The sequence below is a fragment of the Sapajus apella genome, unplaced genomic scaffold (assembly GCF_009761245.1).
Source record: "Sapajus apella isolate SASKATOON/1434 unplaced genomic scaffold, GSC_monkey_1.0 scaffold24, whole genome shotgun sequence".
NCBI lineage: Eukaryota > Metazoa > Chordata > Mammalia > Primates > Cebidae > Sapajus > Sapajus apella.
In genome coordinates this window covers 1,872,545-1,896,924 of record NW_022436964.1, presented here as the reverse complement: position 1 = coordinate 1,896,924, position 24,380 = coordinate 1,872,545, and the positions used below count along the sequence as shown (strand labels likewise).

General features: G+C 43.0%; 2 protein-coding genes across 5 annotated transcripts in view; one reads left to right on the top strand and one right to left on the bottom strand.

The window, feature by feature from the left end:
- Nucleotides 1-3,871, bottom strand: part of FRMD3 (FERM domain containing 3) — a 363,027-nt gene extending 359,156 nt beyond the window's left edge. Inside the window, exon 1 of the mRNA XM_032290836.1 lies at nucleotides 3,653-3,871. Within this exon, the coding sequence (XP_032146727.1) occupies nucleotides 3,653-3,742 (90 nt within the window). The 5' untranslated portion in view covers nucleotides 3,743-3,871. The remainder of the gene's footprint in view (nucleotides 1-3,652) is intronic.
- Nucleotides 3,361-23,829, top strand: IDNK (IDNK gluconokinase). 4 transcript variants are annotated; one of them, XM_032290842.1, is made up of 6 exons: nucleotides 3,364-3,536; nucleotides 4,055-4,407; nucleotides 8,380-8,410; nucleotides 8,776-8,862; nucleotides 21,263-21,306; nucleotides 23,115-23,829. In XM_032290842.1, exons 2-6 carry the CDS (start codon nucleotides 4,253-4,255, stop codon nucleotides 23,464-23,466), a joined length of 669 nt encoding a protein of 222 aa, XP_032146733.1. In that variant the 5' UTR covers nucleotides 3,364-3,536; nucleotides 4,055-4,252; the 3' UTR covers nucleotides 23,467-23,829. The 4 variants fall into 4 exon arrangements, with proteins under 4 accessions (XP_032146734.1, XP_032146733.1, XP_032146735.1 ...); XM_032290844.1 differs by lacking the exon at nucleotides 3,364-3,536 and adding an exon at nucleotides 21,757-21,799 and having other exon boundaries at nucleotides 3,882-4,407; XM_032290843.1 differs by lacking the exon at nucleotides 4,055-4,407 and having other exon boundaries at nucleotides 3,361-3,536.
- The last annotated feature ends 551 nt before the right edge of the window (nucleotides 23,830-24,380 follow it).

Here is a 24,380-nt window from a genome sequence, read left to right as displayed (position 1 = left end):
CTACTACATAATTTAGTATGGGTAAGATTAACAATTGTTCATCATAAGCCAGAGCCCCTGAGTAATAATTTTCTCATTTGTAAAACGAACAGATTGGATTGCATTAGTTATTTTGTAACTGTCCTGCACACATAGAAAGGCTGGGGCCTGGGAAGTCAGCCCAGCCTAAAACTGCTTTTGCATTTCTTATATTAGTTTTTTTGTTTGTTGTTTTGTTTTGTTTGTTTGTTTGTTTTAAGAGAGGCAGGATCTTGCTCAGTTACTGAAGCCAGAGTACAGTGTTGCCATCATAGCTCACTGCAACCTCAAACTCCTGGCTTATGGGATCCTCCTGCCTTGATATCCCAAAATGCTGGAGTTACAGATGTGAGCCACTGTGCCTGGTCTATATTAGATGTATATATTGAGGTTCTGTGGAAGATTTTGTTGAGAATAAAAGTATTCTGAAGCTTAAACTAAATTGAAGTAAATAGATTAATGGCTTAATGCATCTTTTGATTCCTGTATGACAAGTATAGCACCTTGAAATGGCATATTTTATGTGCACAGTTTTACATATCAAGGATCATACTTTTTATCCCTCCCATAAGATTAATTCATTTATGCAGTGCCAAATATATGTTAGAGGCATTTAAGGCATGGCATGGCTTGACATAGGTTCACATTCATTTTGTTTTAAATGTTTCCTGACCTTATTTTCCAAAAGGATCTTGTGTTAAGTCTTTTGATTGAGGCAGGTATGTTTTACTTGTGAAAATTATTCATATGAACAGTCTAGAGAGATTAGGATAAAATTATTTAGTGTTTAAACCTATGAAAGGTATTGTTGAGTTAATTCTCTACTGTCTTCCTTCATATTATAGGCAGAGATCTTAAATCAATGTCTGTGAGGCTCCTTTTATGTGAATATCTGCCCCAACCCAGCCATCTTTGTAGATGATTTGCCTCCCATCTACTAAATATGGAAGTGCCTGTGTGCATTACTAGATGCTCGTCACTAGGCTTTGTTTAACCCCTGTGGAAATGGGCAGCTTCACACAGGAGCACTACCATTTCTGTTTAAGACTTACAGTGCATGCTGTCCTGAATGTGGGGGTGACCTGGACTTGAGTGACTATAGCAATGCATGCAGGAAGCTGTGCCTCTAGGGATGGGGTTTCCAGAGTACCATGTGCCTCTCAGTACAACAGTTCTTGCAGCAGACCGGACCTAAAACCAGACCAATATTCAGCCTCTTGCCCCTTAGTAACAGCTGGGAAGCACCAAGACAACCAGGACCAGCAGGTGGCAGTCTTTGGAAAGCAAAGAAATGTGGAATTCAGCTCTTAGGGGCACCTCTGAAGTTCTGCTGTCCTGGAAGCATGCACAGGGTTTCACTGACACTGGTGTGCTGGGTATCTTTCATTGGTCCATCCAGATACGATCTCCACCATTCTCTTCCCTGCTCTAAGCCCAGGAAATTGACATGCATGGGCATCCACGGATTCCCTAGCTCTCTACCTCCCAATTGGGTGTGGCAGGAGATCACAGGGCAAGAGGAGGGGAGGGAAGGTTTTTTATTCTCCTGATTACTTTTCTGCTGGGTCAACAAGGAATGTCTATCTCTCTTCCAAAGGCTACAGTCCTATCAGACACTTCTTTCTATATGGTCTATTCTCTCTGTCTCTCTCCTTCCATTCTCTTCCCTTCCCATATAAAGGCTTCCTCTCATCAACCCTTTCTATTTAAGAATGAAAACACTTCTCGGTTACTCAGAGGTGGACTCTGAGCCTAGCTGCTTTTTCGGACCCTATCTACATCTCTGCAAATAGTCCCTTTGTTAAATCCTGTTCACCTGCCCCAATGTGAATGTGCTGGTCCCTGCCACCACCCAGAGCAGCACAGCGAGTTTAAGATCCTTGGACATGTCTCATGAAGGAAATCCAAGGAGAAGAACCAGATTTTCTGCTAAACATTCTGATTTAAACATTGAAAGAAATATGAGCTTTTTTTTCATACTGAAGCTAGTGAAGCAGGGCACGAGTTAGAGCATTTGCATACACATTTATTCCTCTCAAGCTTGAGAATGCCTAGAGAGTAATCTTTTAAATGAATATTAATATATTAACAAGCACATGGTAGATGTTCAAGAAATGTGTATTGACCATAACTGAACTGTAAAATCTGTCTCTCCAAGCCTCAATTTCTTCATCTGTATAACCCCCCCAACCAGATTGAAATCTCACCTACTCAGACTAAGTATATGAAAAACAAAGCCAGTGCAGGGGTAATTGAACTATTTGTTAGATAAATGCTTTTATGTAACTTTTATTGTTTTCTAGGATGCAGAGTAATACCTACGACCTTGGTTAAAAAAAGACCAAAGGCTGGGCGCGGTGGCTCAAGCCTGTAATCCCAGCACTTTGGGAGGCCGAGGCGGGTGGATCACGAGGTCAAGAGATCGAGACCATCCTGGTCAACATGGTGAAACCCCGTCTCTACTAAAAAAATACAAAAAAATCAGCTGGGCATGGTGGCACATGCCTGTAATCCCAGCTACTCAGGAGGCTGAGGCAGGAGAATTGCCTGAACCCAGGAGGCAGAGGTTGCGGTGAGCCGAGATCGCGCCATTGCACTCCAGCCTGGGTAACATGAGTGAAACTCCGTCTCAAAAAAAAAAAAAAAAAAGACCAAAGGAGGTGATGCCAAATGTGGTTAGAAGTGCTTTTAATCAAATAGTTCAATCGACACATAATTAACACATTGTTTTAAAGCAAATGGGCACTTTAAAGGGGTGCTCCTTCCTTTTAAAGTCTCAACAAGAGCTGGATGTAATAGCAGAGCCTCACAGCCATGAAATACGCCGCTATGGTCAACCCTCAACCCCAAGTTTGACACCAAAAGATGGCCGCCATATATTATAGTGACAAAAGGCCAGGTTACAAAACGCTGTGTACGGCCTGATCCCAATTTTACAAAGTATTCATACCCATCTATCTACGCTGGGGTGGGGGAAAAGGGGTGGCGTTTTAGGAAGAGCTGCTTATGGCTGCCTGGTGTGGGAAAGTCTGAGTCTTATTTTCTGTTTATTCTTTTTATAAGAACATTTTTATAAATGAGTGAATGAATGAATGCTTTCCATGGGTGGAAGAGGATCCAGCCTGCCAGGGTGGGAGGCTCCTCTGCAACCAAGAGGGGCCAGAGCAGAAGGACGACAGGTGACAGGGCTTTGGGCGGCTCCCTCCAGCCCCTGAGACGAGGGCGCCAGACCCGGCGCGCGCCCCACTTCCGGGAACAGAAAATGGGGAGGGGAAGAGAGAGGAGAGAAAGGGGAGGGGCAGGAGAGAGAGGCGGGGAGGATGAGAAAGGGAGGCGGAAGGCAACGAAAAGGCGCGCGGGGAAACGGGGAGGGTGCAGAGGGCCTCAGCCCTCACTGGCCCGGCGAGGACGGGAGCGACTCCGCCTCTGGGGCGCCGGGAAGGCGACGGGAAGAGCGGGGCTCCGGCCATGGCGGCGCCGGGCGCGCTGCTGGTGATGGGCGTGAGCGGCTCGGGGAAGTAGGTCCAGGAGACCGCGGGGGGCGCCCGGGGGAGGTGTTGCGGCCGCGGCGGAGGCCTGGCGCGCCGCGGTCCCTGCCGGTGGACCGGGGTCCTGGCGACCCCCCGACCCTTACCTTTGCAGATGAAAACACTGAGGCCTGCGGCTGCCGTGTGTTCTCCCCGCCCTCCAGACTGCTCGCGGGGCGCCCGGCCTGGGACAGCATCCGAGCCTTGGGTTCCGGTTCTAAGACGGAGAGGCTGCGGCGACCGCAGGCTCAGAGGGGAAGCCGCTGGTGAAGAGGCGGCTGCGGGGCCACGCAGGTGGAGGCCTAGCGGGCGGTGCGGGTTTCAGTTTCCGGGTGCCTTGTCTGGGCCAGGCGGGAGGGCGCACGGCCTCTAGCGAGAGGACGAAAACCATGGCCCAGGCTGTCACAGACCTTTGGCCATCTGGACATACAACGGCCTCCGCCTTTGAGGCCCTGGACTCCTGCGATTCGCTTTTGGAAAGTGAATCGTTTTCCCCTTCCTTTGATCAGTATTTGTCAGCTTAACCTGGAAGGAGACTGCGTTAATATGGAGGGTGGCTCCTGAGAGTTTGGAAAGCAAGGAGAGAATTGTGGAAACCACACAGGTACTCTCCAGCCCAGTGTGGCTAACTTGGAGACTGAGGAGTTAACATTTGTTTTCCTGATTAAACCAAAGTCCAACTGTGCCCTTTATCAGAAAAGACAGCTATGGCAGCATTCCACCACAGGCAGCAAAGGACAGAACTTGATCAACTAAAACATCATAACCTTCAAGGGTCTATAGGACACTTCGAGAATTTTAAATCAGGAACGCCCCATGTAGTGGCCCGTGTAGTTAGGTGTATGTTAAAGACTTACTCCAGGTAGATGGGTTTTGCTTTCCAAAATTATTTTAGGGTTCTTGGCCACAAAGATAAGAAATCTTGAACTGAAATTGAAATAAAACACGGAGCCTCCAAATCGCTAGCTGCTATATGATTTGGATCAGCTGGAGAATGTAAAATAATTGCCATGGTGTGATGTAACAGGAGTGAAGAGTCCTAGGTCTTGGTTCTGTTGCTGTCTGGCTGTGTGAGCTTGGGCAATTCATGTACCCCTCTGAGTTTTGGATCAGATAAGGGGGGGTCTAATCCCTATGGTGTATAGCTTGGGTAGTATTAGTACTACCCAAGTAATTATTGAACTCAATCCTTACTCTGTGTCATTGTCATATAGTGAACAGGACAGATAAAATCCCTGCCCTCAAAGGATTTGCATTCTCATATGTGTGACAGAGTAAATGAATAAATATATATGTAGTGTATGAGTTGGTGATAGGTGCTCTGGGGTAAGTGGAACAAAGAGCGCCAGGTAGAGTGGTCAGGGAAGGCTCCTCTGGGGGAGTGGTATATGAGCAAAGACCTGCAAGACTAAAGGAATCAGCCATGTAGATAGCTAAGAAAAGAGCAGGAGAGGCAAAGGGAATGATATGATCTTGGCTCACTGCAACCTCCACCTCCCAGGTTCAAGCGATTCTCCTGCCTCTGCCTCCTGAATAGCTGGGATTGCAGGTGCCCACCACCACACTTGGCTAATTTTTTGTGTTTTTAGTAGAGATGGTGTTTCACCATGTTGGCCAGGCTGGTCTCGAACTCCTGACCTCAGGTCATCCACCTGTCTCAGCCTCCCAAAGTGCAGGGATTACTAGAGTGAGCCACCTTGCCTAGCCAAGGTTTGGCTTCTTTAAGGAACAGCAAGGAAGCCATTGGGGCTGAGAGGAAGCATGATGGGACACGAAGTCAAAAACAATGCAGGTGAAGAGATATGGTCATATGCTGGAGATATTTTGAAGGTAGAGTCAGAAAGATGTGTTTGTGGACTAGATGTGGGGTGTGAGAAGGCGAGAGAGGAGTCAAGGATGATTCAAGATTTTAGGCCTGGGTAATTGGAAGGAGGGAGTTGCCACAAACTGAGATGGGATAGAGCAGATTTGGAAGACATCAGAAGTCCAGTGTGGGATATGGTGAGTTGTACGAGCCAATCAGTCATCAAGTGGGTGATGGTTGGATGTCTAAGTCTGAACAGAGGAGAGGGACTTTAGATCTAACTGTGGGACTCATTGGTGGGTGAGTGTACTTAAAGACCTAAGGTGTTGGGATCACCAAAGGAGTGCGTGTAGATAAAGAAGCTGGCCAAGGGCTGAACCCTGGAGGCCTCTAGTGGCTTAGGGTCAGGAAGATGTGTCCAATGTTATTGACTAGCTGAGTGACAAAAAGACTGAGACTTGATTATATTCGTCATTGGTTATAGCAACATCAAGTTCTTTGGTGACTTTGTGAGCCCCTCCTGGAGCCCTACAGGATTTTTTAATTATACTCCATAACATTTAGAAAAATATTTGTCACAGCCTGATGGCTGAAGAGAACAATAGTCTCAAAACAGAAAGACTCCATTTAGAACACTATTAAAACACAGTGACCTCAAGTAATAAGTTTGTTACTGTCTTCCCTTTCCTGAATGTGAAGGATCATCTTTTTGGTTTACTGATACATGTGTTTAAAACTGTTCTTGGCCCTTCGTAGGTACTCACTAAATATTTGTTGACTTAATGAATGGATGGATGGAAGATGGCAGGCATTTGAGTGGGTGGCGGTGTTAGTTTTCTTTGTATTTTCACAATGTTAGTGAAGCCACCCTTAAGATCTCTTTCCAGGTTTCCTGATGTTTGCTGATGAAACAAGCTCAGCCCTTTTGAATATCTTTCTCATTGATTCTGCATCCCTTCGTTCTCCCCCATTGGCCTGTGTTGTCTCTTTAAGTCCCTTGCTCCTGATTTGGACCAACACACTGGGAGACATATAGACACCAAATCTTGATTTGTAAACCTGGGTCTGACCAGTATTTTTGGACTCAGCACTGTGCCTTATTTCTGCCAGGGTTTAGTACATATTGAGTCCAGGTGTTCTCTGTTTTAGACAGACAGTGGTTTTTCTTTTCCCATCTTCTTCCTGACAGTCACACCCACATCAGTTTAGCACTACTTTCAAATGAGTGCTAGCTGGCATGTTCATTCATGGCTAATCTAACTTGGTCTCTCTTTTTTTTTTTTTTTTTTTTTTTTTTTTTGAGACAGACTCTCACTCTGTCGCCCAGGCTGGAGTACAGTGGTGTGATCTTGGCTCACTGCAACCTCTGCCTCCTGGGTTCAAGCGATTCTCATGCCTCAGCCTCAGGAGTAGCTAGAATTACAGGCGTGCGCCACCATGCGCAGTTAAGTTTTGTATTTTTAGTAGAGGCAGGATTTTGCCATGTTGGCCGGGCTGGTCTCAAACTCCTTGCCTCAAGTGATCTGCCTGCCCCAGCCTCCCAAAGTGCTGGGATTACAGGCATGAGCCACTGCGCCCAACCTAACTTGGTCTTAAGTGTGATTTCTGCTATGCACAGCTCTGGCTTCACCAGCCTTGGAGTTTGGCCAGATAGTTTATTCATGTGTAGGCTACATATCTCCCTGCACAGCCCTCAATAGAGTGAACATATGGGAAAGGTTTCAGTGCTCTCTCAATCCTTTGGTTACATCAAGGAGCAGATCTCAGTTTGATACAAGTGTGTCGAACACCCTCACTGATAGCTTTTTAATGAAAGAAAGAGGACCTTTGTTAGAAAACAGTATCCAGCTAGAATTTAATCACATTGTTCTGTTTTCATTATATACAGGTTTTCAGGTACCTTCTATTCAAGGCAAGTGATGATAGCTTCTTGTATAAGGGAATGAAAGTTTCCTTCTTTAACACACTTATTGCTTTATTTAAAAAAATTAAATAAAAACATCAAATGTTGAGGTGATGTGCAAAATTTAAGAGGGCATGATAAAATAGTATGGGGATAGGTACAAATTATGAAGATGATGCTTAAGTAATTGGCATTTGGGCAACACTTTAAAAATTGCAAGCAAGAAAGCACTTTATGGATCATTGTCTGCTGGCCTCTACCCCTATCCTGTGGTAACAGAGTGTGTAACTCAGAATGGCTGAGACCATATCTTAGTGAGCTCACCATTGCATCCTGGGAACTGGTAGGTGCTCAATAAAGATCAGCTGAATGAAATGTAGGTGGATGGCTAAATCATGTGGCTCAGATCCCTTGTTTTGCAGGTGAGAAAACCGAGGTTTAAAGGAACAGGTGACTTGACTGAGAGCACTCAGTCATTTACCGGCAGAAAGCAACTGTGGCCCCATCTCCAGTACTGAGACCGGAGCCCCTTTCACTAGCACGTGCTGCCTGGTGGAGGATAAATAGACAGCTACCAAATACTCTGCACAAAGAACATTTAACTCCCAGTCTTAACAAGTACCCGTGATTCTTGAAACATTGACCCATATCCCTTATTTAGGAGCATGTCTCTTTTAAACTTCAAAAATGTTTTTATGCTTTTATGAGTTTCCTGAACTTTACATGGGTGCTGCTAGAGATTAAATCCTCCATCAGACCCCTCCATCCAATATTCTCAACAGAATATTAACACTTTATTAATTCAGCATTCCCCCCGCTACAAAAAAAATCTACACACAGGGACCAAAAACTTATTATTGAAGAAAAAACTTTAGGGGTTTAATGAAATCTTATATATTGCCTTTTGAGAAAGAAACAGTGTTAACTAATTATTTCTTCATTGACATTCCCGGGGATCAGCTGAGGCCAATCTCTAGCTTCTAAAGTCAAGGGCATCACTGCTTACACGGTGATTGGTGTTTAAATTCTCGCGATAGCCACCATCCCTTTCCCAGACATCCTTGCACGGCAGGAAGCTCCACACATTGGGCAGGGGAGTAATGGGAACATCTGTGTCCTCTCCACAGATCCACCGTGGGCGCTCTGCTGGCATCTGAGGTTAGTAACCGGTCCTAATGCCTTCCAAGTGTGTATCCCATCGTGTTCTGGTCTCCTTGCATCTCTGCCTTTCTTCTGGCCTATCGTGGTTTATATGGACACTTCCACTATGGCTTTGAACCCCATTGGAGCAATTTCGTTTTTGGTGATTATAAACAGTGATGAATTGAAGGAGGCTGTGGCAGCCCACTCACAGGGGTTGTGAAATGGCATGACAAGGTGCTTCTCTCCTGGGGGTTGTCCTTGGGGCTGATGGGAACTAGGCGGATGGTAGTGTTTCTACACCTGCCTGTTAGTAACCCCACGATGACTGTTACATTGGCCCATCTGCCTGCCACACACATCCTTTCACTTTGTTCTTAAAGCTGGGGTGGAAATTCTATGATGCTGATGACTATCACTCGGAGGAAAATCGAAGGAAGATGGGAGAAGGGATACCACTCAATGACCAGGTAACAATTGCTGTCTGTATCTAACATGCATATTCCACCTGGGTGACACAGGATGAGATCTCTACAGCACTTGGTGCAGTAGAGTTCCTGAATCCTAAGGTAACCACAGAGGGGCTTTAAAGAGCCAGGTACCCAGTAGATTTTCTACATATGTTAGCTCCAGTCCTGATCACCTCTCTGAACTCAGCCCTAGGAACAATGCCACCCTCTGCCCCAGCCTGAACAGGCTCTGCCAAAACACCTTGTTGTGGGATTTTAATCTCTGAGAGGGCAGAGGCTCCCTGTACCTCATACATGGGGAAGTCCTCATCTTCTCTTCCCAGGTGCTATCAGATCTGGCTCTATTTCTTCTGCTTATGACCCTGTAGTGGCTTCCCACTAACCTCAGGGTCAAGACCAAACATCTGCACTGCTAAGCATGCATGGTGTGGCCTCCGCACGGCTCCAGGCTCTTTAGGAGCTATGCACCACCCCCCATGTCCACGGGAGCAACATGGCCTCTTCCAGTCCCTCCCACTGCAACACTTCTCCCACAGGGCCTTTGTATCCCTTTCCCTTCTTCCCTGAGCTAGCCCTTCTCATCCTTTGATGTCAGCACCCATGAAGCTTCCTCAGGCAAGTGAAACCTCCATGATGGACTCTCATGGTGCCATTTCACTGTTGTGCTTGTCCCTGTGGCAGCTCAGCAACTGACAGTCTGAGAATTTGATTAATGCTTGTCTCTGCAACTAGACTTTACCCCTAAAAGGGCAGGGACTGTGGCTGTTTGTGTTAGCCATTGTACCCGCCCCCCACCGCCCCCCAGGCCTGACACACAGTAAACAACAGAAAATAGTTGTGGCATGTTTTCAAGTGAATGAATGGATGAATAGCACTCTCCTGTGTGCAGGCCGTGAGGCCATCCCTAGAGTGTCTCACACCAGAGTTACAAACCGTCCTCGCTGGTATAACTGGCCGTAACTCAGGAGAGATGAGGGCAGGTCAAAGGCTGGGGCCGTGCACTAATTATGTCCAAAGGCCAGGAATGAATGGAACTGGCCACAGACCAACACTGTTGTTTTCACTTTCAGTGGGGCTGGGCTTACCCCCAGGTGTCCCTTCCCTAGGTCACTATCTTTTCTTTGTTGTGCCTTGAGCCATTAAACCATTGTTAGGTCTATTCTAGAGCCCCCAAAGAGTGTGCCTCTCTTTGTTATGGGGGCGGGGGGTGCAGCTTGAGTTTGCAGTGGTTCAGGCCTTGAATCATCACAGGTTTGCAACATTTGATTTTAGAAGGTAGGGCAAAAGATCTATAAAAGAGAGTAATAATTTAAACATAATGTTGATATTAAACTAGAGATAATAAACATAGGCAACCTGGTTCCACCACCAGGCTTGTATGACCTGACAAAGGGCTTAGTCTCTTCCTGTGAAGTAGAAATGGTAACGGGATCTATTTGATCGAATTCTTGGGATTATTAAATGAGATAATACAAAATATGTGCACAGAAAAGTACCTATAGCATTCAATAACTATCACGTTTTAAAATTATTGCTAACACACACAACATAAATCATAGATACACACCAGTGATATAAACCATTTCTAAGGGAGTGTATAAAATGTCACTGTGCCAGTGTTATTTTAGGTTTCTCTTTGGTGACTGCAAATAAAAGGTAAGTTAAATAACAAAGCAACCAAAATTCATAGATTTTAAAATGCAATTTCTATAGTCTCCCCTTCACAAGTGATGCCTGTTAAGTGGGCTGCATGGACTGGGGGACAGAATTCAGAAGAGAAATTTATGCACAGGAGAAAAGATTACTGGAAGAAACACAAGTTACTTACTACATTTTTTCAAAAAAAAAAAAAAAAAAAAACCAGGCTAGCCATACCTTAGATAGAACCAAAACAGAGAGAGAAAGAGGTAGAAAGACAGATGGTTTACATTCTTAAGAGATACAACGACAGATGATTTTCTTTCTTGACAAGAATCCAACGAGTCTAAGACTGAAGATAGGGGTCACAGCTGGGCTGGCACCAACACAGCTCCTGGTTGCCCTGGTAACCGGTCCCCACCCTCCTCACACTGCCCCCATGCTACCGAGGTGAAGAAAACGCCCTGTGGTTGGATCAAAGCATGTCCATGTCCAAGGCAGAGGCCCTGGTTCTCCCTTGAGGAAGTGTAGGGAGGATGTGGGGAGCGTTTTGTGTTCAAAGGGCTCAGGGCTGCAGTCTGAGTAGAATGTGTTAAGGGATCCTTAAGGCTATTTAAGTGTAAATTAATTAGGCCAGGCTCAGTGGCTCAAACCTATAATCCCAGCGCTCCAGGAGGCAGAGGCTGGAGGCCAGGAGCTTGAGACCAGCAAGGCCGGGCGCAGTGGCTCACACCCCTAATTTCAACACTTTGGTAGGCTGAGGTGGGTGGATCACAAGGTCAGGAGATCAAGACCATCCTGGCCAACATGGTGAAGCCCCGTCTCTACTAAAAATACAAGCGTTAGCTGTGCCTGTAATCCCAGCTACTCAGAAGGCTGAGGCAGGAGAATCACTTGAACCAAGGGAGTCAGAGATTGCGGTAAGCAGAAGTCACTCCACTGGCAACAGAAAGAGACTCTGTCTAAAAAAAAAAAAAAAAGCCAGCAGCGCATACCTGTAATCCCAGCAACTCAGGAGGCTGAGGTGGGAGGATGGCTTAAGCCCAAGAGTTCCAGGCTGCAGTGACCTATGATTATACCACTGCACTCTAGCCTGAGGAACAGAGTGAGACACTCTCTGAAAAGTATATGCAAATTAATTAAAATAGATAAAATGTAAAATCCAGTTCCTAGGTTGTACCAGCCACATTTCGAAAGCTCAGTAGCATGAGTGGCTAGTGACTGCTTTATTGGATAGCACAGCTATAGAACAACATTGCAGACATCATCACTGTGTTGGACAGTGCCAGCCTAGAAATATTCTATCCAAGCTGTGATAAATTGTTAGTATCATAATGATATCAGTAATAAAGAATTTCAAAGCTACTGGTCAGTGAGTCTCCCCTAGGCACCAGGCCCACAGTGTCCTATCTGAGCTGCAGTGATACCTGAGTAGATTTCAACTTCAAAGTCTATTTTTAAAAGGGGGCTTTTTTTGGGGGAAAAAAAATTTGATTGTAATATTTGTCTTGTATAGGAAATTTGGAAAGTGCTAAAAAGAAATTTCACAAAATATAACATCCTTGGTGTCATCTTCCAAAAATATCTATGAATTGAATTTTGGCCTTCTTTCTTCTTCCTTCTTTCTTCTCCTTTTTCTTCTCCTTCTTCCTTCCTCTTCTTCCTTTCCTCTTCTTCCTTTCTTCTTCTTTCCTTCTTTCTTTTTTCTTCTTCCTTTCTTCTTTTTCCTTTTCTTCCTCTTCTTTCTTCTTCTTTCTTTTTTCTTCTTCCAGGAGTCAGTATATAACAGCCTATATAACTTAACTTTTGCATCAGGTAAAACACACCCATCTCCCCTTCATTCTCACTCTCCCTCCTTCCTTCCCATTCCCTCTCCTCCCATATTCTACCATTATCTGTTTTCCTTTTACCCATCATCCCCTTCCAAAAGACACTTAATTTCTTGAGATGTTTCCATAGGCCAAGAAAGCTTTCTGATTTAACTCTTGGTAGAGCATTCATTGTGCTCACCTCTGAGCACTGGGCTGGGAGTCGGGAGTGCATTACCTTCCTCATCCTTGCATGTAGGGGGACGCTAGAGCAGGGATGTCCAGTTGTTTGGCTGGGTCACATTGGAAGAAGAATTGTTTTGGGCCACACACACCATACATAAAATACACTAACACTAACAATAGCTGATGAGCTTAAAAAAAAAAAATCACACACAAAAAATCTCATAATGTTTTAAGAAAGTTTACAAGTTGGGCCGGGCGCGGTGGCTCAAGCCTGTAATCCCAGCACTTTGGGAGGCCGAGGCGGGTGGATCACGAGGTCAAGAGATCGAGACCATCCTGGTCAACATGGTGAAACCCCGTCTCTACTAAAAACTACAAAAAATTAGCTGGGCATGGTGGCGCGTGCCTGTAGTCCCAGCTACTCAGGAGGCTGAGGCAGGAGAATTGCCTGAACCCAGGAGGCGGAGGTTGCGGTGAGCCGAGATCGTGCCATTGCACTCCAGCCTGGGTAACAAGAGCGAAACTCCATCTCAAAAAAAAAAAAAAAAAAGAAAGTTTACAAGTTTACATTGGGCCACATTCAAAACTGCAATAGGGCCTGCGGGCTATGGGCTGTACAAGCTTGATCTAGAGTGTGAAAACCTTGAACATCAGAGCCATAGGCAGAGATGCTAATTTGGATTCTCTCTTTTTTCCCTTAGACTTTTGTGTGTGCATTTGATTTTCATAATTTATTCTATTGTCCACAGTAACTTGAAGGCACCGAGCTCAATGAATTTGCTCTAATATCTCCTTCTTCCAACTTCTTCACTTTACGAGATCTCAATTGCCTCTTTCTTCATTATGAACATAAAATTTGGAGCTTATGTGTCTAGGTCGTTCCTAGTACCCTTACAATAAGGTCCACACTCCTGAGCAGGCCAGTCAAGGCCTTAAGCATTTAGTCCTGACAGTGTCTCCTGTCCGCCCTCACATACCAGCTCTGACGACTCACATTCACCAGCACTAAGCATCTGCTTTTCCATGTACTTGAGCCTTGGTGCACAATCTTTGATGCTCCCAGTCTTGGATTATTCCTTCCCTCTGCTTGGCAGGCCCCTCTTCAGTTGAAATCCTCTTTATCCTTCCAGATTTACTCTTTCCAAGGCCTGATCAAGATTGGCCTCTCCTGCTGTGTTATCATAGCCTTTCTTAGTATATCTCATACAGCCCTCATCACTGCCCTACACCCCATGGGTAACTTAATAGATTGTTTACTCATTTGCCTCCTCCATTAGAAGACAGAAACCACACTGTTCATATTTATCCCCAGTGCTCACTCAATATGGTGCTTTGCATGTATTAACATTTAGTGTTGTGGAATTAAGACCCAGTGCCTACCAAATTCATGAATTTAAACTCTGAAAAATTCAGAGCTGGAAATAAGTACTGTTTATTCCAACTGTTAAATCAACCAAAAAATAGTTTACTCCTTTTCTTATTTAAATCCCAAAGCAGCTCAGTGAATTATATATGATCCCCACTTTACAAATGATCAGAGGCACAGATAAATTAAGTAACTTGAGCAAAGCCACACAGCAAGGGGAGTCTTTCTAACTTCAAAGATCATACTTTTCCTACTGTTTTAAAAGCCCTGATCATCCATCCATTCTGAAGAAGTTAATCAAGGTTGGTTAAATGGAGAGAAAAGGGTCAGAGAGTAGGTGAGAGTGACAGCAGGAATGAGAGGGGCAGTTCCCCACAAGCACATCCATGGTAGGGGTTAAGCCTTAAGCATGTTTGAGGCACTGACTTAAAGGGTGGTCATGATGGCCCTGGCATGGTGGCCTGGCTTGAAGCAGGTCAGGTACTAGAACTTGGATTTCCACACTGGCACTGCTTTGGAAAAACACTTCTTGTGGCCTCATGGGAGCTTCCAAGGAAAGTTTGTAATCATTTATTTATGATTCACTATATGGAAATTTCAGGAATAACGTTCAAATGCTGCTCTTTTATTTCCAACTCTCTCTGTTATTTTTATGACTGATGGACATAGTCCTTACTGACGCATGGTCATTAGTCTGGTCTGCCATAAATTCTGATAGGGCAGATGTCTAAAAGCACCTATTTTTGTTTCAATAGTTTTGTATTTCTGTTTATTAATTATGGCTTTCATACTTGAGATTCTGAAAAATATGACTAGATAAAGCAATGTGCTTTATTATTGACGAAAGCATCCATTAAGGCACTATTAAAACAATTAAAAAGCATGTATTCGAAAAGCATGTATTTAAGTAAAGCTCTGTTTCTTTGCACACAAGATAGAAAGCTCGGCTGGGCACGATGGCTCACGCGTGTAATCCCAGCACTTTGGGAGGCCATGGCTGTTGGATCACCTGAAGTCAGGAGTTTAAGACCAGCCTGGCCAACATGGTGAAACCCCGTTTCTACTAAAAATACAAGAAAATTAGCCAGGCATGGTGGCGCACGCCTATAATCCCAGCTACTCGGGAGGCTGAGGCAGGAGAATCACTTGAACCCAGGAAGCAAAGGTTGCATTGAGCTGGGATCACGCCATTGCACTCTAGCTTGGGCAACGGGAGTGAAACTCAGTCTCAAAAAAAAAAAAAAAAAAAAAAAAGATAGAAAACTTATTACCCAAACATGTTTTCTGTGATTGTTGTTTGTTTTATTCTTATGAAATATTTTAGGCACGTACATAGTCAACATTCAGCTTAACGAAAAGTATATCTGTTTCCTAAGCCATAAAATAATAGAGATTGATCTCCATTTCCACAGCACAAGCAAACAGAAATATTTGTGCAGATGGAATGGCAGAAATGTATAATGTGAACAAAAAAGCAAAACACAAGTTTGCCCCTCTGCTAATAAGAAAGAAGTTCTGATATTTAAACAAATTGTCCTCTCTCTTTGGTTCACCCCAAACTCATTATGAACATTTACTCATGCCAAAATATAATTAATTTTTCTGTGTATTCCATCTCCGAGTCGGTCCTAATTCATGGTTCAAATTGCCCCTTAACTCTAAGTAGATATGTGATCACGTGAATTAGCGTTCAGCCCTCAGAACTTTCCAAACACTTCCTCTTCTAGAGCATTCTTCTTGCTGAATGGAAATTGGCAGCCCACAGCACTAGTCTTAAATAAAGTTGTAAAGTTCCACCCAGAGACTTCTACAATGGCAGTAACGAGGGGAGCAGTGTGGAAAATGCTGGTTGACTACCCAGCTGGGACTCCAGGGCTGGCTCTCTGTCTTGCAGGCCCAGCACCCTTGATATTGTCAACACATTGAACATGGATTCATCTCTCATGTGAGACCCCTACTAATCAGGTTTACGAGTTTCTGCATAAACCAAAATGCCAGCTAATTAATGTACCAAAAGAAATACAACTGTCATGTGGCCTGCGACAATCACATTAATACACACATTTTCAGAAACCAACATACAATCAGAGGTTTAGCATGGGAGAGCTAGGACCAAAGTATCTGGTGCATTACTAGGAAGAGGCTTGCTAATGAGAATAAGATGTTCAAAGGCCAATGGCCAAGGGTCCGTGTGCACTGGACAGTGCTTCACATTTCAATCTACAGTGCCCTGCTCTGGCCTTCCTGCCTACCCAGCCTGCCTGGAGCAGACATGTTTTCTCTAGGTATGTGAAAATACTAAGTTGGATCACAGCGATGTCTTGCTAGCCTGGGAGTCATTCTAACTCTTTTCACATGACCTTATACATCTCTGCCCCTTCCTTTTAGCTGTTGATCTTTAACCCTTAGAGAACAATCTTATTTCCTTCTTTTCCAAGTCCTTCGGAAAGCACCTTGCTGTGGCCCTCATTTTCTCTAAGAAGATAAATCCTTTGACTCATAGCTTTATAAAGTTGACATAATTTCTATGATTTGAAGGCAGTTGCCTCCATTTTCATGTAAAACCTACTCTGCGGTTAGAAATCAGCCCCCTAAATGCTTATTCTACCATTTTACCAAGTATGTGGCCACTGCTTCCCTTCCTGCAGGCCAGGAGGTGCCACATCTTTATAAGATTGAATCCCAGGGTGGGAAGTAGACCATCCTGCTAATTCGGAAGGCTTCAAGGCCCAGCACCTTCTTTCATTGCAACTGTCTGTTAGAGGAGCTGTTTTAGAAAATATATCCAAGAGATAAAAAAAAAAAAAAAAAAACTGATATATAACAGTATTATCTTTTTCATCTCCATTAGGCCATGAATGTGGTAGAAAAGCTTGGCTAATTACAAAGGGAATACAAGAAAGAAAGGAATTTTGAAATATGAGTTCAAATGGTACCTTAGGAATTAGAGTGATCATGTCTAGGGTATTGGACCAAAGGCAACTGGAGCAGTGACTGGGTCTCCCTACACACACAATAAGCACTTATAAATGGATAAAGGAAAGCAGAAATCCAAATTTCTGCTTGAATGGGCAGCTTCTCCCCAGGGGCAATTTTACATCAAAAAAATGCTGCAGAGCTCAGTCAGTCCAGCTAATTACCCCTGCAGCCTATAATCCTTGACAGCCTTCTTCCCCATTCCCCGCCATAAGCCCAGAAAACACTGAATTGCAATGGTGGTTTCAAGTTGCATAAATGTAGCCTGTCCAACTTTTTTTCTCTTCACAGAGTGTCCAGAACATCTAGTTTTTTAGCAGGATGTCCTAGAAAATCTTGCCAATAATAGGCATTAAATATATATACTCTTCTCCAAGAGCACATGAAGTCTCCTCATATATTCTAACATTAATAACTTTATTTTGTACTTTATTAAGTACAAAACAAAGACATTTTCTGATTTACACAAAGACAAAAGGGCAATCTGTCAACTTTTCAGTCTAATGGAGGAATTTCAAAAAACCTTTCTTGAAAATTTATACATCAAGCAGATGAAAGAAATTATGAGTGAGGATACAGGTTTGAATAGATGCATCAAGTCTCGCATAATCGTTAATGAAAAGTAAATAATACTATTTTCAAGTATATGTGGGACATTTATAAAAATCGACCATATGGTCTGCAAATATGGAGCTGGTAAGCCTCATCGTCTTGTAACTGTATTTACAAAAAACCACACTTGTTCCACTAAATATACCCACTAGACAAGTGCCAACATAAACAGATGTTTCACTTGTTAAGTACATTTCAGCTCTAAGTATATATATGACAGTAACTTGTGATTTAAGTAATGATTTATATTAATTATGAAGCTATTGACATTTAGATTATAATTTGTATAAATTATGTGGCTGTTAACCATTTGATCCGTACCTTTTGTGAATTTTGTAGCTATTACATTTGAACTCCTAAGTGATCTCTGGTTAAATAGTGTGTGCATGGAAGTAAAATCGTAGAGTTCTATGATTAGTAAACTTACAGGACCCTCAATCCTACATTAGTATGTGATACTTTAAAAATACTCATTTATTTGATATGAAAAAAAAGAAATATTATTTCTAATTCTCCTCTTCCTTCTATGGAGGGTGGATCCTGGTAACTAAAGGGTTTTTGACTTGCTGAGCACAAAGTGGTAGCATTGGTAGAATAACCTTTTACTTACTGAAGATCAAATTACTCCGAATAAGAAATGGCCTGAGCCCAGGGGAGATACCCAGGAGCTAAAGGTGGTTACTCAGAGCTGGAGAGCTTAAAAGGCTCCTCCTGGAAAAGATGAAGGGAAAATAAAAATGGCCAAAGTCCAAAGCAAAACAAGAACATCTCATGTGCCAAAATCAAAGCATGGCAAGGCTGAACTAAACCATAATAACCCACTCCCCTATATTTTTGGACTGCATTAAAGCCAGGAAGGCAGGAGGGGGAGGTTTTGATGACCCTGTAGAGATGGGAGATGGATTAAATAATAAACTAGGTACAGCTGAAGAGGGAACTAGTGAATTAGAAGAAAAGCATACTGGAGGATATTACCCAGGATGAAAAAGAGAGCTAAACAGAAAATATTCAAGAACAATGAAGAGATGTGTTTGATAAAATGTCAAACTTCCCATATAGCTAAAAGGAACCCAAGTAATTAGAATAAGTAAGAGAAAGGCATTATTCAAAGAGATAATAACAACTTTCCAGGGTATAAGTACTCACGCTGAATATGCAAAATAAGTCCTGAGCAGGACAAGGGTAAAATTGCAAAGTGCCTGAAAGACAAAGAGGCTTTTTCCTACCTAAAGCTACCAAAGATAAGATCTATTTTCTAAAGGACTGCCTAATACGCTAAAAGAGATTTCTCAACAATAAAGGCCCAAATAAAATGAAATAATTATTCAAACTATTGAGGAAAACTGTCAACCAAGAATTCTTCACCAACTAACAAAATCTTATTCATGAGTAAGCACAAAATAAACACATTTTCTGACATTCACAAAGACAGAAGGCTGGACTGTCAAATTCTCAGTCTAATGGAGGAATTTTAAATCCTTTCTTGAAAAATTGATACATGAAGTAGACAAAAGAAATTATTAAGAATATAGATGATATGAATAAATGTATCAAGCCTGACATAGCATTAATGAAACAATGATATTCTTTTCAAGTACATGTGGGGCATTTATAAAAATTGACATGTACTAGACCACAAAGAATATTGCCGCAAATTTCAAAGAATTAGTATCATACCAGTCACATTTTTTACTATAATGAACTGTAAATCAATAATAAAAATTCACACACAAAATGGTTGGGAACTCTAAAAATGAATAAGAAAATTTTTTTTAAATTAACATTCATATAAAAATTTCTAAGTTAAAAATCATAATGGAAATTATTAAGTAAGGTACAACAAAAGTACTATCAATTAAAATTTGTGGGATGCAGTTACAACATTACTTAGAAGGAAACTACAGCCTTTAAATACATTTTTGAGAATAACAAGAATAAAAAGTAATAAGCTAGTTGTTCAGTTCAAGTAGAAAAAAATAAATATAGGAAATAATAGAAATGAATGCTAGTGAAAACAAACTGGGCACATGTTCTCAAAATCTCCCGAGGGCTATGTCGTGGAAAAAAATAAACTATGAACAAAAGCCAGTTGTTTGACAAAATAAAAATAGATCTCTGGTGAGAAAGAAGCACAATTACCTGATGCCAGTAAATTTGAAGACTTAGACAAAATTGGATCATTTCAGTGAAAAATACCAATACTGTGGGGGAAACAGGATTGAATGGCAGTGATCTAGTGCCAGACACTGCTTAGGGACACCTGCTTTTTCCCCAGTGAAAATGTGACCTTGCTGGTGCTGCATTTAGCTTTAGAAGCAGAAGGTCCAGAGCTGTATAATTCATAGTAAGGGTGTGGATTGTTTATGTTCCTCCTTTGAAGTAATGATAAAGGTGATCAAAAGTGACTACCTCATACAGCAAGTGTAACCTACAGATATGAACTGTGTTCAGCATTCTGGAGGCCTAGAAGCTGGGCTGAAATGAGCTGAATCTGCTCCTGCTGTGTGGCCGCCTGGCTTCCACCAAGTTCCTGATTCCTTAGCAAAGTAAAAGGATGCAGCAAGAGATGGGAAGGGCAGGCAGGGAGGGTGGCTCAGCTGTCTTTGTCTCTTCCTGCCATCTACCAAATGTTGCAGCGACCAAAATTGAATCAAGAATAGAAAACCTGAATACAATACAATGCTCATTAAAGAAACTGAATCTGTAATCAAAGATCTCCCCTCAGAAAAGGCCCCAGGCCCAGAGGGTTTTTCAGATTAGTTTTATCAAACATAATATATTATATACAAGCTGTTTCAAAGAATAGGACAGGAGGGATAACTATCCTACTCATTTTATAAAGCTAGTGAAACCTTGATACCAACATTTAATATGGACCATATTTTTAAAATATAGGCCCATCTCAAGTATATAAAATCAAAAATCCTAAATAAAATGGCAGTAATCAAATGCCTAAAAGCAAGGACTTTTTAAAACACATCATGTTTCTAGAATCAGCTTCAGAGTAATCTAGGATGGGATTATTTTGGGATGTGGGATGTAATTGGGGCATATATACAACAAAACTAATCATGGGTGAAAAACACTGAAGCCAACCCAGTGCGGTGGCTCATGCCTATAATCCCAGCACTTTGGGAGGCAGAGGTGGGTGGATCACCTGAGGTCAGGAGTTTAAGACCAGCCTGACCAACATGGAGAAACCCCATCTCTACTAAAAATACAAAACTAATGAGCCAGACATGGTGGCACATGCCTGTAACCCCAGCTACTCGGGAGGCGGAGGCTGAGGCAGGAGAATCACTAGAACCCAAGAGGAGGTTGCAGTGACCTGAGATCGCACCACTGCACTCCAGCCTGGGCAACAAGAGTGAAACTCTGTTTCAAACAAAAAAAATTGCTGAAACTGGGTTTTTGGTATACAGAGGTTTGCTTTGTACAGTTTTGTCTGCTTTTCAGTGTGTTTAAAATTTTCAATAATAGATTTTTGGTTCTGTTTTTCAATGCATTATGGCCAATAATCAAGATTTACGCCAGGAAGGAGGAGAGAATTTGTCTTAGGAGGATTTCTTTGTGAAACACTGTAGCATGTGCTATGTAAATTTTCTGTCTTCTCTTCAGCAAAAATATAAATTTCTTAAAATACTTTTATATGAAGGGAGTTTTGTTCTTCAGAGGGTCGAAGAATAGGACCAGGGGACAGCTGACATAAGGGCTTATGTGAATATCTCTCTTCGTATGAGATCAGAGCTACCTAAAGAATACATGCAGGAAGTCACATTGTGTCTGGATTTTTGGTTTTGATTTTTTTTTTCAGGACCGGATTCCATGGCTCTGTAAATTGCATGACATTTTACTAAGGTAAGAGACCACTGGGCCTTGGCATAAGCCAAAGCCAGCAAGTAAAGAAAACCCTCAGAAAAGACAGGTAAAAAAATACACTCCTGAAATCACAACTGACTGATGGTAAAGGATTCCAGAAACTGAGTTCACTTCTATCAAGTAACCACAATGATTACAACCAGCCACAGGCAGCTGGAGTTTAGTCAGGCTCTGGAGATAAACCTTCTAGACAGCTCCACAGATACTAGCTAGCAATCTTGATCAACCACTTGGTTTCCATGAGGCTGTTTCTTCAGTAAAATGGGAATTAACCTAGTTCCTACTCGGAGATTATTGTAAGGAGTAAGTGAGTTGGTGTTGGGCAACAGAACACTATCTGATACGTAGGAACTGCTCAAAAAATGTCCACTGATGCCACTTCTGTTATTACCTACCTCAGTCATCAGTTTTTCTTCTCTTTGCTTCAAGCTGTGACAACCAGGAAAGCCTGAGGTCACTTGTGAGTGAACAGGTAATTAGTCGCCAGGATTGGAGTCCATGTTGCCCAGCTCTGCAGCATGCCCCTGAGCAAAAAGGGTCCCCCCCACCCCACCCATCTGTGGGTCTGACCCCAGTGGAAATCCTGGTTGGGACATGGAGCAGGATAAGGAAAAGGCAGGGAGTTATAGATCTTGCTTTCTAAGATGAAGTCATATTTTATCCATCTAAAACCATCTGGGCCATATGAAGTTAGAATATACTTAAATGGTTAAAAATTCAGTTTGCTTTTTTCACACCCTGTTGTGGCTGGCAGCCCTGTCTTTGCAAAGGCTGTTTTGATTTAGGGGTTTACGGTTTAGGGTTTCAAGGTTTGAAAATGTCTGCCTACCTGGGTCTCTAACATAATAAACTCATGAGAGTCTATTTTTATAGTACTGTCATTTTATAGTCATAAAAGGGAGTATGGCTTCATTTTTATATTTGCTAGCCATTTATTGGCTGAAAAAAAAAAGAGCAGGAGAGGCCCCTTCCTTCAGAACTTTCATCCTGAAGAGAACTTTATGCTGGATCCATAAGCCAGAATTTATGCACCACCTCCTAACTCTAGAGTCCTGTCCTGGCCCCAGGATGACTACCTCCCACACCCAGCAGCCGATTGGAAGCCGTGGCTCACTCTCTGGTGTGGTCTCTGGCACACAGGTTTCCCCTTATTGATGCTGTGTCGCACTGCCTCTGTTTCTGGCTCGAGTTTTTTTCTTAGTGCATCCCTAGAAACCTCTCATATGCTGCTCACCTTGCCCACAGAGGGGCTGATGCTCCCTTTTCTCCTGCTTTCTCCAGCTCTTCACCTCTCCCCCAGACAGTGTAGAGTAGGAATGGGGAGAAGCCCATTGTAGAATGCAGATCCGTGAACATCCTGCAGAGACCTGAGCTTGGCTGTTTGCATGGCACAGGGGCATACCGGGAGCCCTGTGTCCACACGCTGAGATGTAGTAACGTCTTGCATCCATCGAAGCAGAACCAACACTTCCTGAGCATATCTGTATAACAGAGATCTCGAACAGTGTTTTCCTTAAGATAGCTCTATGGGCAGGTACCCTGTGTAGCCCCACTTAACAGATGATGAGGAACTGGCGCTCAGAGAGGTCAATGCCTTTGCCCAAGATTGTTCACTTTACTAGCAGATCTTCAACTCGATGTTAGGACTGCCTGATGCTTAACCACTGTTTTCTAATGCCTTCCATTGGCAGGAAGTAGGACTGGAACCTGCACCTGGAATTGACAGAGGTTATTTTAAATGTCTTCATTCTTTTGCCTCCTTTTTTTTTTTTTCTTTTTTAAAACAGAGATGTAGCCTCGGGACAGCATGTGGTTCTAGCCTGTTCAGCCCTGAAGAAAATGTACAGAGACATATTAACACAAGGAAAAGATGGTGCAGCTCCGAAGTGCAAGGAGTCGGGAAGGGAAGCAAAGTGGGCTAAGATACAGCTCCTGGTGGTCCATCTGAGTGGGTCATTTGAGGTCATCTCTGAACGCTTACTCAAAAGACAGGGACATTTTATGCCCCCTGAATTATTGCAGTCCCAGTTCGAGACTCTAGAGCCCCCGGCAGCTCCAGAAACGTTTATCCAAATAAGTGTGAACAAAAATGTTACTGAGATAATTGCTACAATTATGGAAACCCTGAAAATGAAGTGAGAATGATTTTGTATCAGTGGTCCAGACAGAATTGAGTATACGTCCTTGTGCCATCCAAAACCTCATTCCAGCCTCCTTGCCCATATTATATTCTAAATTTTTCTTAAGGCAAACAAAACCCAATGTGTCAAGACAGATTCGTTTGGGTGTAATTTTAGGAATTATCCTGGTTCATCGGGAAGCAGAGGGGGAGTTTTAAAAGTCAAAGCTTAAATTGAAGTTGTTCATCTGTAACCCAATTGAATGATCAGAGGAAATTCCGTAATTGATGCTGAAAATCATTACATTGTTTAGAACATTCTTGCTCATGCCTATATTTGTACAAATAAATGAAACTTGGCTGTTCTTGGCCTCCCCTGGAAATTGGTGTTGGGAGTATAAATATGTACATAATCCACCCACCATCCAGCACACCACACAACTCCTAATTCTCTCTGTCCTTGAGCAGTGGTTCAGAGTAGTGGCTCTTAAGCTAAGGTCTCAAAAGAATGTCATGGGAGAACAAGCAAACTTTGTTCAGTTCCTTAAACAGCATAATGCAAATATATTTACCAGCAGCTCAACTGCTTCTAGCCCTCCAGAGGCCAACAAAGCCACTGGTTCTCAGTGAGGAGGGCACCTCCTCCAAGGGCTGTTTTTAAAACTTGTAGGGATTATGGTGGCTCATGCCTGTAATCCTAGCACTTTGGGAGGTCAAAGCAGGAGGATCACTTGAGCCCAGAAGCTCGAGACCAGCCTCAGCAGCAAAGTGAGACCCCACCTCTGCAGAAAATCCAAAATACTAGCTGCGTGTGATTGGTGCACACCTGTCGACCCAGCTATTTTGGAGGCTGAAGCAGGAGGATTGCTTGAGCCTGGGATGTTGTGGATGCAGTGAGCCATGACCATACCACTTCACTCCAGCCTGGGTGACA

Bases quoted from the DNA above. Each gene is read 5' to 3' on its own strand.
- IDNK (XM_032290842.1), top strand. From the start codon at position 4,253: ATGGCAGCATTCCACCACAGGCAGCAAAGGACAGAACTTGATCAACTA. The intron at 4,408-8,379 runs GTAGATGGGTTT...TCCTCTCCACAG, and splicing joins ATGTTAAAGACTTACTCCAG to ATCCACCGTGGGCGCTCTGC. The intron at 8,863-21,262 runs GTAACAATTGCT...TTTTTTTTTCAG, and splicing joins GGATACCACTCAATGACCAG to GACCGGATTCCATGGCTCTG.